At 40.4% G+C, this 15,838-nt stretch overlaps 1 protein-coding gene across 1 annotated transcript in view; it reads left to right on the top strand.

Moving 5' to 3' along the window:
- Positions 1-15,838, top strand: part of LOC135216470 (tuberin-like) — a 299,405-nt gene that overhangs the window by 191,712 nt on the left and 91,855 nt on the right. Inside the window, exon 18 of the mRNA XM_064251839.1 lies at positions 11,004-11,214. Coding sequence (XP_064107909.1) covers positions 11,004-11,214 — 211 coding nt within the window. The remainder of the gene's footprint in view (positions 1-11,003; positions 11,215-15,838) is intronic.

The following is a 15,838-nucleotide window of genomic DNA, read 5'->3' as shown; positions in this document are numbered from 1 at the left end:
CAAGAGTCAAATGATGGAATCGGCCTTAATAAAAGAGAAGCAGGTAATGAACATCTCAAAAGGGAATTGGACATCAGACATCGTCGACGCAGTGTTCATTCAACCAACGCTTAAGAAGATTAAAGGAAGATTATCAGCGGGGGTGACCTAAATTGGCTTACTTGTGGACGAATCTCTTGGTATAAATACCACCTTTTCTGTAAACTTTTCTCATTCATATACCTGAAGAGAGAGACAGCAGTCTCTGAAATATAGTACTTTTCTCTCTACATTTTGGTGTTTTTATGGGCTCCTTTTATTAGATGGAATTCTGTTGTTACAGAACACTTTTACCAGTCATATATATATATATATATATATATATATATATATATATATATATATATATATATATATATATATATATATATATATATCTATATTATATATATATATATATATATATATATATATATATATATATATATATATATATATATATATATACATACATACATACACAGTGGTCCCCCGTATTCGCGGGGATGCGTACCAGACCCCCCCGTGAATAGTTAGAATCCGCGAATGTTTGGAACCCCTACAAAAATGCTAAAAACAGCCTATTTTGTTAGTTAAAACTCAAGAAAAACCACTAAAAATTTTCATACTTGGTTTGTTTATAGTTTTATCACAAAAAGTGCATTTTATGATGAAATTGATAAAAAAAACCAGGAATTTGTGGCTATTTCTCATAGAAAAATACCGCGAATGCACGAATTTTCCGCGAATAATGCGGGGAAACGTTCCGAGAGAAATCCGCAAATGTGTGAGTCCGCGAATCCGGAGAACATGAATACGGGGGGGTGCACTGTATACACACACACACACATATATATATATATATATATATATATATATATATATGTATATATATATATATATAATATATATATAATTTTTACTAATAGCTGTGCATACAGTCAACCCCTGCCTATTTGCAGTTTTGGATTCGTTGACTCGCCTATTCATCGATTTGTTCCCATACAATATACAAACCCTCGATCCTTGACTATAGGAATTACTTAAGGCGTAACCTAGACACGGCTGTTGAATTTTTTAACAAGGAGGTTAGATAGATAGCTACTGGTCCAGTCGTTGGTATTCCCTCCGACTGGACGTAATAGTCCCTCTGACCGGACATAAATATTCCAACTTGCTTTTGGCCGTTGTTGCGGATAGACGTGTTCTCCAACGCTCGCTGCCCGATTGTTTACTGCTGTTTTCTTTCAATCCCTGTGGGATTTTTCTTTATTTCTTATTATAAGCTATGATTGTTGTTGTGATAATGTGTTTGTGATATACTGAATCATGCAAACCCATGAATTGCAGCTTCTTTATAAGTTGTGATCATTGTTATGATATTTGTTTATGATAACTGAATCATGCAAACCCATGAATTGCAACAGCCTTTTACCCTGCCCCTGGGCACTGTCCCAGGATAGAGGGTAGGAGGTGCAACAATATGTGCCTCGTTAGATCGATTTTCACGCCCTTTGCCCATCATGGCGGGGGCATGAGTGTTGTGTGTGTGTGTGTGTGTGTGTGTGTGTGTGGAATGCTTTGTTTGGTCTTGACACAGTGGGGGAAGTTTGCCAGGAGTAGGAATACTACATTGGAAGACCCATGATGAGGGTAAGACACCAGCGCTGCTACCTGTCTTGCTACCTCCCACCTCATCAAGGTACTAATCTCCTCTTCCTTTGTGTTTACTGCTCTTCTGGCAATCATCCTGTACTTGCTGTCGCCCCTCCGGGAGAAGCTTCATCTTCTTCTCCTTCCGATGAGTTGGAGAGGGAAGGGGGGGGCTGTGGTCTCAGACCTGGGGATCACTCCTTTAGGGTCCTCCCCTCGCTCCGAAGAATACTTTCGCACAAGGGAGAACCCCCTTTATTAATTTCTGAACTTTTTACTTTCGTAGGTGAGGTGTCAGACTTGGAACTAGCATGGATTTTTATAGGATGGCTATAGGTCCAGGCTTGCTGGTACACCTCAATAGAGGTGCCTGCAGTGCACCTAGTCTGGTCTCATCACCCAACGAATGTATCACCTACAGTAGCAATGGGACCAGACCACTTCTACAGCTGGTTATGATGTGGCACCACTACCTGTCCCGAGGTCTCTGGACATTCCCGCTTGTTCCTGCCTCTGTACCTACACCTGCTGCTGCTCCTGTCCCTGGACCTGCCCATGTACCAGCTCCTGGACCTGATGAGTGGTCTGCCGCCCCTTGGCTAGCCTTGACAGCATAACTGCGGAAGTTGTTGAAGAGGAAGATGAAGACTCCACGAAGTGCTGTTGTCTTCAACTTTGTCTTCGTCCTCGTTCTCATCGTCACCACCTGCTGCCTCCTCACCTCTCCCTTCGGTAGCTTCATGGCATTCGAAGGGGAAGGCAGTTTTTCCATCCCTGAAGAAGTCTCATTTCGAGACTTTAAGGATCTGCTTCCTCCCTTTGGGGCGGAAGCAGTTGGCTCTCTCGCTTCTTCGGAAGTGGGGCCCGAGACACTGTCCCCAAGGTCCAGGGTCTTGGGAGCCACTGGAGCCTGAACCAAGGTTCATTCACCAGCCTCTGTTCCCAAGGGTGCTGCTTGAGGGACAGGGACTGTGTCGGAATCTTGTTCGCGAGAATCTCCGAATGTCCGACTACCTAAGGGAGGACGTGCATCCACAGTCAAGGAAGGGGAGTTCTCTTCTCACCATGGCAGTGGCACGGGGCAAGAGTAAGGACCGAGCCATGGCTCAGACCCACCTGTGAAGACCAAGCTTGGTTCTTCTACAGTAGCCAGGATTGATCTTGCAGTTCTTTGGAGCAAGGCATCTGGAGAAGCTAAGAGGAGGTCCCCTTACAGCCCCCTTCACACAAGGTTTTCAACCTCGAAGAGGACTGGGGTGCATCATGAAGGGCTGCTACCAGTCCTGCTACCAGCGCTGCTACCAGCACTACTACCAGTACTGCTACCAGCACTGCTACAGCACAGCGAGTACCTCTGCATTTTCTCAGGAAAGCATTTCGTGTAGGTGATTGCACTCTCCTACACCCATGCCCCTGTCACCATTGGTGCAAGGGCGCGGCTCACTCCCCCAGCAGCAGCGCTGCTAGGAGAATTGAGAGCATCTGATCCTCCTCTCCTATTCCCTCTACTTCCTTGAAGGTGACACCCCCAAGATTCAGAGGACTTTTTTCAGAGATCGTAATGCTGATATGTCAGCATAACGATCTTTGGGAATGACCACGGCCTCCACTACTGACTCGAAGCCTTGTGGGGGATCCAAGGGGGAACCCAAGGTCTTGACAGGGCTGCTGTGGTCGGGCCTGGCCGAAATGGTAGTGGAATAGATGAATGACCTCGTCCTTGGGCAAGAGAATTCAATGAAGTCCAATTATTAGGCCAAGCTACTTCCCCCTCCTCTACCTGCCAGAGGCGTAAAATTGGTGCACAATCTAGCCAGACGGGGAGCAGCGCTGTTGTTGCTAGATTACGTACTCCCACCAGCACTGCTGCTAGCAGAGATGTTTCCATCAGCGCTCCTGCTAGCAAGGGCACTGCTACCATGGTACCTGCGCTACTACTGGCAGAGGTGCTTCTACATCCAGTGCTGCTACCAGTCTTGCTAACACGCACTCGGAGAAGTCTATCAACAACCAGGTAACCCGGACCCGGTGTGGGTCCCGGTCTATCGCTGCATCACCTGACAATTGAGAGAATCTCTCTTGACAAGAATCAGCAACACTGGAGGCTACTGTAATGGTAGCTCTTCAGGCAGTCTTCTGGCTAGACTTGTGATCCTTCATTGTGGCTAGAGTCGCTGCTTATTCTGGGGCCATTGTACTGGAAGAAGACTCAGCGTTCAGGAGACTGTACCTGTCTGGAAGTAGGGCTTTCCTACCTGGCACCATCCAGCTACCTGCAAACAACTAGGCCCAGAGTCGGTACTGGCTTTTACAAACAGACCCCTAATGGATTCCACCTCTCTCTTATCAAAAACAAGTGGATTCTACGATAATCAAGCACAGGGCTTTCCTACGCTGGCTCTCCCGCTTCTTCAGAAGTGGGAATAAAGACGCTGTCCCCAGGGACTACAGTCCCGGGGGGCCTCTGGAGATTGAACCAAGGTTCATTCTCCTGCCTCTGTTCCCAAGGGTGCTGCTCGAGGGACAGGGACTGTGTTGTAACCTTGTTCGCGAGAATCTCCGAATGTATGACCACCTAAGGGAGGATGTACATCCACAGTCAAGGAAGGGAGTCTTTCCTCACCATAGCAGTGACATGGGGCGGGACCAGGGGCTGAGCTGTGGCTCGGACCCACCTGTGAAGACCAAGCTTGGTTCTTCTACAGAGGCCAAGGTTGATGTCGCTGTTCCTTGGAGCAAGACACCTGGAGAATAACAGGAGGTCACCTGTTCGGCCTACATGTCCTCACCAAGCTACTAGCATTGTTTAATGGCCATGGCTCTGGTAGCCAAGAAGCTGCTAGCCACGTCGCTTCTAGTTACATCGCTGTTAGCCACGTCGCTTCTAGTCACATCGCTGTTAGCCACGTCGCTTCTAGTCACATCGCTGTTAGCCATGTCGCTGCTACAGCAAGGAGAGAACCTTACATGTGCATCGTACTCTCCTAAACCCACACCCTTGCTGTCACTGCTGGTTGACACAAGGACGAAGCTCATTCCCCAACAGCAGGACTGTTAGAGGGAATGATAGCATCCAATACTCCTCTCATATTCCCTGTATTTCCTTGAGCTACAGTAGAAGTATAAGAAGACACTGATCATAGACACTGTATAAGTCGTGTCAGACTGGACCCCAGGATTCTACAGCCGGGTCTTATCGTAGAGAAGACCTTGGGGTGATAGAGACCGGTCATAGACTTTTCTCCCCTGAACAGTTTCTTAGCCAGATTCGGTTCAACATAGAGACAATACGGACAATGTTTGCCTCTTAACTGGACTTGAAGGATGCGTATTTCCAGATACCCATCCGCAATCCTACCACAAGTGCAGGCGGCCCGTGGTTAACGGCGCAATTGCTTAGCGGCGAATCGGTTTTACAGCTGTCATAAAAAATATTCATTAAAAAAATAAGGTGTTTTAAGGAGTTTTTATGGCACAATTTTCGGTTAACAGTACCGCCAGCACTGTTATGTCTAACAAGTGCAGTGTTCCCCCCATATTCATGGGGGATGTGTACCAGACACTTCGTGAATAGTTAAAACCCGCACTAAAAAGTATCGGCGACACATCCCAGAAATTATTTTGTCACTTTGACATAATTTTTGCACCATTTTATATTAGCCGTTACATGGAGTATTATATATGAAAATCTGCGCAATTTTATGTAACTACATAAAAAATAACTCATGGTTGTAGCTTTTATCAGTTTTGAAATATTTTCATATAAATAACGAAAAGTGCCAAAATTTCAACTTTCGGTCAACTTTGACTCTACCGAAATGGTCGAAAAACGCAATTGTAAGCTACAACTCTTATATTCCAGTAATATTCAATCATTTACCTTCATTTGGCAACAAATTAGAAGTCTCTTACACAATATTTTGATTTATGGTGAATTTATGAAAAAAACATTTTCCTTTCTCCCGCACGGTAACTTCCGGAAAAAATAAATTTTTTTGTGCGATTGTCATAATGTTTGCACCATTTTAAATTAGCCGTTACATAAAGTTTTATATATGAAAATGTGCGCAATTTCATGTAGAATACAACAAATAACAACTCATGATTGTAGCTTTTATCAGTTTTAAAATATTTTCATATAAATAACGTTGTGCCAAAATTTCAGCCTTCGGTCAACTTTGACTCGACCGAAATGGTAAAAAAACGCAATTGTAAGCTAAAACTCTTACATTCTAGTAATATTCAATCATTTACCTTTATTTTGCAATAAATTGGAAGTCTCTAGCACAATATTTTGATATATGGTGAATTTATGAAATAAACTTTTTCCTGACGTCCGCGCAGTAACTCTTCCGAAAAAATCATAAATTTTTTCGTGCGATTGTCGTAATGTTTGCACCATTTTAAATTAGCTGTTACAAGAAGTTTTATATATGAAAATGTGTGCAATTTCATCTAGAATACAACAAAAAAACAACCTATGGTTGTAGCTTTTATCAGTTTTGAAATATTTTCATATAAATAACGATAAATAGAAAAAATTTGTCCTTAGGTCAACTTTAACTCGACCGAAATGTTTGAAAACTGCAATTGTAAGCTACAACACTTACAGTCTAGTAATATTCAATCAATAACCTTCACTTTGCAACAAACAGGAAGTCTCTAGCACAATATTTTGATTTATGGGGAATTTTTGAAAACTGCTTTTTTTTACGTCCGCACATTACAAATTCATGCATCATTTTGTGATAATATTTTCTCTGTGTTGCCTTGATCGTTTTACAATGTGTTATCTACCAAAATGATCACAATTTAGTGTACAATACATCGAACAAAAAAGTTAACCCGTTAGCTTTAACCGTTTTGCTCACAGCGCGATTTGTATACAATTATATATGATTTTTTTTTTGCACTGTCATATATCCTATGATAATGATATTTTTTTCATTTCTGATGGTTGCATACTAAACTTCAGGCAATAACAAAAAAAAGAGCCAAAATTGAACTCTTAATCTTGAAAACTAAGCGTGCTGTGATTTTATGAACAAAACATTTTTTACGCTTCGGCGTTCACTCGCGAACGTTGCTGGCATACAGGAGACGAATTTTAACCCTCTTACGCCGAAGGGGTATAATAAAAATTGTCTCCCATATGCCGGAGGGGAGTGAGCGCGGAAGCGGGAAAAAATATTTTTTTCAAAAAATCAGCGCGCTTAGTTTTCAAGATTAAGAGTTTATTTTTGGCTCCTTTTTTGTCATTGCTTGAAGTTTAGTATGCAACCATCAGAAATGAAAAAAATATCATTATCATATACGTATAAATAATGCGATATATGATAGCGCAAAAACAAAACTTCATATATAATTGTATTCAAATCGCGCTGTGAGCAAAACAGTTAAAGCTACGGTGTTAATTATTTTTTCATTGTATTGTACACTAAATTGCAATCATTTTGGTATATAACACATTGTAAAACGATCAAAGCAACACAGAGAAAATATTATCACAAAATGATGCATGAATTTGTAAAATGCACAGACGTAAAAAAATGTTTTTTAAAAATCACCATAAATCTAAATATTGTTCTAGAGACTTCCAATTTGTTTCAAAATGAAGATATATGATTGACTATTACTATACTGTAAGAGTTTTAGCTTACAATTGCAGTTTTCGACCATTTCGGACCAGTTAAATTTGACCAAATGTCAAATTTTTTATTTTTTATTCGCAAATATTTCAAAAATGAGAAAATCTACAACTTTTAATTATTTTTTTTTTTGTATTTTACATAAAATTGCGCATATTTTCATATATAAAACTCTATAAAATGCTTAATATGAAATGGAGCAAATATTACAAAAATGCGACGCACACATTTCGGAGATTTGCGGCGGAGAATCCACGCTCGGAGGGAAGGAAAGTTTTCTTTTTAAATTCACCATAAATCTAAATATTGTGCTAGAGACTTCGAATTTATTTCAAAATGAAGATAAATAACGGAATTTTACTAGACTGTAAGAGTTTTAGCTTACAATTGCGTTTTTAGACTATTTCGGTGGAGTCAAAGTTGACCAAACGTGGTTTTTTTCTATTTATTGTGATTGCAAATATTTCAAAACTGAGAAAATCTACAACCTTCAATCATTTATTGTTGTATTCTAAATGAAATTGCACACTGTTTCATATATAAAACTCTATGTAACAGCTAATTTAAAATGGTGCAAACATTACGACAATCGCACGAAAAGATTTCTGATTTTTTTCGGAAGTTACCGCGCGGACGTAAGGAAAATGTTTTTTTTTTTTCATAAATTCACCATAAATCGAAATATTGTGCTAGAGACTTCCAATTTGTTGCTAAATGAAGGTAAATGATTGAATATTACTAGAATATAAGAGTTTTAGCTTGCAATTGCGTTTTTCGACCATTTCGGTAGAGTCAAAGTTGACCGAAGGTTGAAATTTTGGCACTTATCGTCATTTATATGAAAATATTTCAAAACTGATAAAAGCTACAACCATGGGTTGTTTGTAGTTGTATTGAGCATGAAATTGCGCACATTTCCATATGTAAAACTTTATGTAACAGCTAATTTAAAATGGTGCAAACATTACGACAATAGGACGAACAAATTTAAGATTTTTTCGGAAGAGTTACCACGCGCACGTAAGGAAAAAGTTTTTTTCATAAATTCACCATAAGTCGAAATATTGTGCTAGAGACGTTCAGTTTGTTGCAAAATGAAGGTAAATGATTGAATATTACTAGAATATAAGAGTTTTAGCTTACCATTGCGTTTTTCGACCATTTTGGTAGAGTCAAAGTTGACCGAAGGTTGAAATTTTGGCACATCGTTATTTATATGAAAATATTTCAAAACTGATAAAAGCTACAATCATGAGCATTTTTTTTTTATTCTACAGGAAATTGCACACATTTTCATATATAATACTCCATGCAACGGCTAATTTAAAATATAAAACTCTATGAAAAAATATCTGATTTTTTTCGGAAGTTACCTCGCGGATGTAAGGTAAATGTTGACCGAAGGTTGAAATTTTGGCACTTAACGTTATTTATATGAAAATATTTCAAAACTGATAAAAGCTACAACCATGGGTTGTTTTTAGTTGTATTGTGCATGAAATTTTGCACATTTCTATATATAAAACTGTATGTAACGGCTAATTTAAAATGGTGCAAACATTACGACAATCGCACGAAAAAATTTATCGGAAGAGTTACCGCACAGACGTAAGGAAAAAGTTTTTTTCATAAATTCACCATAAATCGAAATATTGTGCTAGAGGCGTCCAATTTGTTGTAAAATGAACGTAAATGATTGAATATTACTAGAATATAAGAGTTTTAGCTTACAATTGCGTTTTTCAACCATTTCGGTAGAGTCAAAGTTGACCGAAGGTTGAAATTTTGGCACATCGTTATTTATATGAAAATATTTCAAAACATAAAAGCTACAATCATGAGTTTATTTTTTTGTATTCTACATGAAATTGCGCACATTTTCATATATAATACTCCATGTAATGGCTAATTTAAATTTAAAACTCTATGAAAAAATTTCTTATTTTTTTCGGAAGTTACCGTGCGGACGTAAGGAAAATGTTGACCGAAGGTTGAAATTTTGGCACTTATCGTTATTTATATGAAAGTATTTCAAAACTGATAAAAGCTACAACCATGGGTTGTTTTTAGTTATATTGTGCATGAAATTGCACACATTTCCATGTATAAAACTTTATGTAACGGCTAATTAAAATGGTGCAAACATTACGACAATCGCACGAAAAAATTTATCGGAAGAGTTACCGAGCTGACTTAGGGAAAAAGTTTTTTTCTTAAATTCACCATAAATCGAAATATTGTGCTAGAGACGTCCAATTTGTTGCAAAATGAAGGTAAATTATTGAATATTACTAGAATATAAGAGTTTTAGCTTACAATTGCGTTTTTCTACCTTTTTGGTAGAGTCAAAGTTGACCGAAGGTTGAAATTTTGGCACTTATCATTATTTATATGAAAATATTTCAAAATTGATAAAAGCTACAATCATGAGTATTTTGTTGTTGTATTCTACATAAAATTGCACACATTTTCATATATAATACTCCATGTAACGGCTAATTTAAAATGGTGCAAAAATTATGTCAAAGTGACGAAATAATTTCCGAGATGTGTCGCTGATACTTTTTAGTGCGATAAGAAAGAATTTCGCGCTTGTGCGCCTGCGTAACGATTGTAAACAAAACAACGCCTTAATCCGTGAGCTCCCAGCATCCCCTAAGGCGCGTGATTCAAAAGTTTTTGCCTAGTAGGCAAGTATTTTTTTGTGAAGTTTTAAAAAAAATTTGTGTCGACGTATGATACGTCCAATCGGTGTAAGAGGGTTAAAATACCGCTTCGCCGTTTAAGGGTTAAGTGAGGTGGTTTTAAATCAATTATTGTTTATTATTTATGGTACCATTGGTAATAATATTTTGATCTGCACTGCTAGCTGTGAAATTCTGCACACTTTCATTGGTGATTGGAGGGAATTCAGTCTACTAATTATAAACATGACTGGACCTGAAATAATAATCATCCCTAGCAAGTATTGGGTAGGCCTGACCTATACTCTTGATTTTTTCCATCTGTCCATCCGCCTGTGGTATTTGCGCATGATAACACTGCGTCCCGGGCTTTAAATAATATCCTATTTTGAATATTAACGGAGTAAATTATTAAAAAACTGTTCAGTTGCAAATGTACACCCAGACATCCTTTAATTTACCTAAAACTTACACATAAGGTAACTATTTAAAGCCCGGGATGCAGTGTTACCATGCACGGTCAGCACAGGCGGATGGACAGATGGAAAAAACAGAGTATAGTTTGATCTACTGAAAATGAAACTTTCACAATTTAACTTACAGTGAACATAATATGTTTGTGAAGGTAATAAGATGCCTGTTTCTTTTGAAGTTTTCTCTACATCGTCACAATCTTTATTGATTTTCAAGTGCTATGTGACATGTTATACCATATCATAGCATGTAAAATTTTTTATTGTATTACAATATAAAATGCATGGTAAGGTGCTTAGCTGTTGTTTTGAGGTAATCCTTCAGCAGTTCTTTTTTCACTGATCCAGCACTCCTTGGGTTCTTATTGATTTTCAGTTAATGAAGGTCTACCTGTATTTTATACCACTGGGTATACAATTTGGTAGTAATCAGTTATTATTGGTGATGACAATAATTAATTTATATTGTACTGTCATATCATTTAAGAATTACAGGACTTTTATGTTTTTGTTGATTTTGTTAACAGGTGAAAACCCAGAGGATCCACGTGTCCCTGTACAGCGTTGCCATTCTAGTCCTGAAATGAGTGAAGGAGTAGTTGTTGGTGGGGAAGAAGGTGGTGTTCCCCCACTTACAGAATGTGAAACTCTTGATGATACATCAGGTATACTCACGGAGTCAAGTGATACGACACAGGTGCAGTCGTCAGCCTCCAAACCCACAAAACCTAAACCTAGGTTAGTATTTTGTCATATTTTGTATTCAGTGAGTCTTTAGTCTTCTAAGTGAATTATTTTGTTTCCCTGTAGTAATTCCTATTTATGAATCGGCTCCTATTTTTTTAAGTTTTAATTTTGTATTTCAGTTCACTGTACAAATTTTCCCCTCTCAATAATAGTTATCCTTTGGTTCTCCATTTTTGTTCAGTGTTTGTTTCATTTGTGAATAATAAAGGGATTTTGACGAAGGAAAAATCTATTTCTGGGCAAGGGTTCGTGTCGCCCAGTGAAATAATCCTTAAGTTCATTATTTCTAGGTAAATCATACTAACATTATACCAGAGAAAAAATAAATTCAGGAGGATGTCAGAATAACTGACTCGCTCACCCTAAATAAAAAGAGGGTGTCGGTATGGAGCTGGGGCGAGTGAGACCACTACCACGAACCTCTTGTCATTTAGAATTCTCCTTCATCAAAATCCCCCTCCTGAGAGAGCTGATACACAGTCGGAGTCAGCAACTACTACTACTACACTACCCACCACGCAGACAGCAGCGCCTCTGGTGGCCATCCTTGTAGTTAGATGCCAATCTTGGGCTGCAGGGCGGGGAACAGGGGGGGATTTCACTGGGCGACATGAACCCTTGCCCAGAAATAGATTTTTCCTTTGTCAAAATCCCTTTTCTGGGCTCAGTTAGTGTCGCTTCGTGAAATAGTACCAGAGAATTAGCACAAGATTGGAAAAAATAAAAAAGAGAAAGGTCTCAATAAAACAAAGGAAGTAAAAAAGAGTAAATATAATCTGATTGAGAGCTTACAGGTTATCATAAAATAAAGTTAACTTAAACTAATGAGACAAATTATTTAAACTAATGAAACAAATTATATACAGTTAACCTTAAAATTATACTTAAACTAACTTATGATAACTTATCTAATACAAGTGAGGTTCAATAAAACAGTACATGAGGGAAGAACACTCACTGAAACTTATATATGTAAATCACAAACAGCATCTCAATTATATGTTGGTGTGCTTCCCTAGCATAAAAATAAGGGGAGCAACACCAATTAGTTACAAAAGCTTTATATATACAATATAGTTGTGGGTGCCCCTAGCAAAAAAATAAGGGACACACCACTATATGTAGCCTTCTAAGCAGCTAAGGCTGAAGGACCCAATGAGCATAACGGTAGGGTTAGGTGCATTGTTAGTTGAGGCAGGTAGAAAGGAGATCTGGATCTTCAACTACGACTACTGAGCAGTGTCAGGGGAAACTATGTTTCCCGCTGCCACTGCCGGAAATTTTAAAGATTCCAAGGACTTAAAATAATGACGCTTAAAAACTGTCTGTGATTTCCAGCCTGTATACTTCTTTAAGTCATCAAAGTTCATATGCTGGAAATAATTAATGGAGGTGGCTACTGCCCTGATGTCATGGGCTTTGGGGAATGAGTCAGGATTTGCTTGTTTAATAAAGTAAAGGATTTGTTGCCTAATTCCCTTTATTGAAATAGTACCACATTTTTCCCTCATGAAGAGGGGGCCTGAGGATCTAGAGGATGTCCTAGACAGAAAGGCTCGTAAGGTCGTCACCGGACAAAGAGAAGGGTCTTGTGGAAGAGGGATGAGCTTCCAAGGGGCCCACCTCATTAAGGGGTCCTCATTCTTTGCCAAAAAACTACGATCTGGAGACAGTAAGACTTCTCCTGAGGGGAGGAATTCTACATGTCCAGCATCTCTGGAAAGGGCCGACAGTTCTGATATTCTGGCTCCTGAGGCCAAACTTAGTAAGAATAGAGTTTTCCTCAGTAGCATTATATATGTACAAGAAACGTTGTCAGTGTCTGAAGCCAGCTTGAGAACGTCATTCAAGAACCATGAAACTGAACTAGGCCTTTCAGAAGGTCTAAGCCTAGCACAGACTTTAGGAATAGACGTAAAGTAGGAGTCTGTTAAGTCTATTTTAAAACCAAACTGAAAGATTTTCTTTAAAGCTGACTTATTAGTGGTGATAGTACTGGCTGCTAATCCTTTTTCGAATAAAGATCTGAAAAAGGATATAGCGAGGTTGACTGTCATGGTTCTGGTGTTTGTTTCCTTCAGGAAAGTTGCTAACTTCTTAACAGCAGCATCATACTGTCTCAAAGTTGATTCTCTCTTATCTGATTCTAAGAAAAGAATATTCTGAGAATCAATATTTGCATCTCTTTTAGCCGCAAACTTCATGAAGTCCATAAAGTTTGGGTTTTGAGAATTCCTGAGGAAGCGAACACAGTCCTCATTTGTACTGACTGAGATAGTTTGGGATTGGGGATCCGTCGAGGTCGGAGACCCAATTCCAGAAGCAGAGGATACCAGTTGCTCTTGGGCCAGTCCGGGGCTACTAGAGCTACTTGTCCCTTGAATGTCCTGAGTTTGTTCAGGACTTTCAATAGAAGATTCACTGGAGGAAAGATGTATATCTTCTCCCACTGATTCCAATCTATGGACATGGCGTCTATGGCATAGGCCAGAGGGTCCAGGTTGGGGGCCACATAGCAAGGGAGCTTGTGGTTCGCTTGAGAAGCGAATAGATCTACTTGGAGACCTGGAACACTCCGGCGTATCCACTGTAATGAATTCTTGTCCAGGGACCACTCTGATTCTAGAGGAACTGATCGAGACAGAGCGTCCGCTATCACGTTCCTTACTCCCGCTAGATGGGTGGAGGATAGATGCCATTTGTACTTGGTTGCTAGAGAGAAAATGGCTATCATGACATGGTTCACATGTTTTGATTTGGATCCTCCCCTGTTGATGCAGTGTACTACTACTGCGCTGTCCAAAACCAGCTTTATATGAGAGTTCTTTGCTGGTAGAAGCCTCTTCAGAGTGATGAATACTGCCATAGCTTCCAAAACATTTATGTGAAGCCGACGGAACTGAGATGACCAAGTTCCTTGAACCTTTTTGAATTGGGAATATCCTCCCCACCCGCTTAGAGAGGCGTCTGTGTGAATAACCAACGCCAGAGGGGGAAACTGGAGAGGAACTGATTTGGACAGGTTCTTTGTCTCCGTCCATGGGCGGAGACGTTTGCGAAGAATCTGCGGGATTACTGACAACTTGTCTCGAGATTTGACATTTGCTCTTGAGCGCCAAACTCTATTTATGTCTTTCAGTTTCGCTTTCAACAGAACGTCTGTTACTGAGGCAAACTGGAGTGAACCTAGGATCCTTTCCTGGTTTCTCCTTGACGTTCGTTTGCACTTGAGGAATTGCCTTACTAACTTGGCTATTTCTTTCCTTTTGACCAATGGAATTGACAGAGTGTGGGAGGTCAGGTCCCATTGAATGCCGAGCCACTGAAAACGTGACTCCGGTGTGAGCCTGGACTTTGTCCTGTTTATTTGGAACCCTAGATGTTCCAGAAATGGGATTACTTTGTCCATGGCTCTGAGGCACTCCTCGACAGTTGTTGCCCGCTATTACCATTATCCCTTGTGATCTCAGTAGTTGTACTACTGCTTCCGCTATTTTCGTGAATACCCTGGGGGCTACGTTCAGCCCGAAGGGCATCACTTTGAAAGAGAATGCCTGGTCTCCCAACCTGAAGCCTAGGTATGGGCGGAAGTGTCTCGCGACTGGGATATGATAGTATGCATCTGTAAGATCGACAGAGTTGGTGACGGCCCCACGGGGAAGTAAGGTCCGCACCTGCGAGATAGTCAGCATTTTGAACTTGTCGCAACGATTGAATAAGTTTAGACGGGACAAGTCTAAGATTATTCTTCTTTTTGATGAGCCTTTCTTTGGCATGCTGAATAAGCGTCCTTGAAACTTTAAATGCTTGGCTCTTGACACTACCCCTTTCTGAAGGAGTTCCTGTGCATACTCTGTCAATTTCTTTGTTGGTTCTTGAAGGAATGTTTTGGATGGAGGGGGACCTTTGATCCAACTCTATCCCAGTCCTTTGGACACAATGCTCTGTGCCCAACTGCTGAATCCCCACCTGTGACGGAAGAGAAACAGCCTCCCTCCTACCTGAGAGATCTCACTGTTGTTGTGCAGGGCGTGCTCCGCGCCCTCCACAGAAGTGTTTCCCCCTGTTGGTTGCCCTTCCGCCACCCCTCTGACGAAAGGCACCCCTAGCCCTGCTTCCCCTTGCAAACCTATTAATGGCTTGAAAGGCTTGGCTTTCAAATACAGGGTTGAAAGCCAGGGAAACAGCGTAGGAGGTCGAGGGCTGGCTTTGGGAAGTCAACAGGAGGATGGGCTGGTTTTGACCTTTCGCAGCTGCCGGTTGCACGGGTTGTGAGACCGGAACTGCTTGAACAAAATGTTGCTGCTGCTGTTTTTGGAAGGACAGGAACTTCCTGGTCTTTTTCAGCTTTTTGGTGCCAGCAGGATTCTCAGGCTTTCTCTTACTGGAAAGACCCCAGCGTGCCCTAAGGCTTTGGTTAAGCTTGGTCGCCTCATGCTGCACTTCATTGACAGCCGATTCTGGGAAGAGGTCAGCCCCCCAGATAGTAGAAGAAAGCAGCTTGTTCGGCTCGTGCCGAATGGTAGCTTCCTGCAGGACATGTTTCCTGCAGTTCCGTCTCGCTACCACAAACTCGTACAGGTCCGACTGTACAGTCTGTGTTTGTGCCTTTACC

The sequence above is a fragment of the Macrobrachium nipponense genome, chromosome 6, assembly GCF_015104395.2.
Source record: "Macrobrachium nipponense isolate FS-2020 chromosome 6, ASM1510439v2, whole genome shotgun sequence".
In the NCBI taxonomy this organism is placed as follows: Eukaryota; Metazoa; Arthropoda; class Malacostraca; order Decapoda; family Palaemonidae; genus Macrobrachium; species Macrobrachium nipponense.
This window is presented reverse-complemented; position numbering and strand designations above follow the sequence as displayed.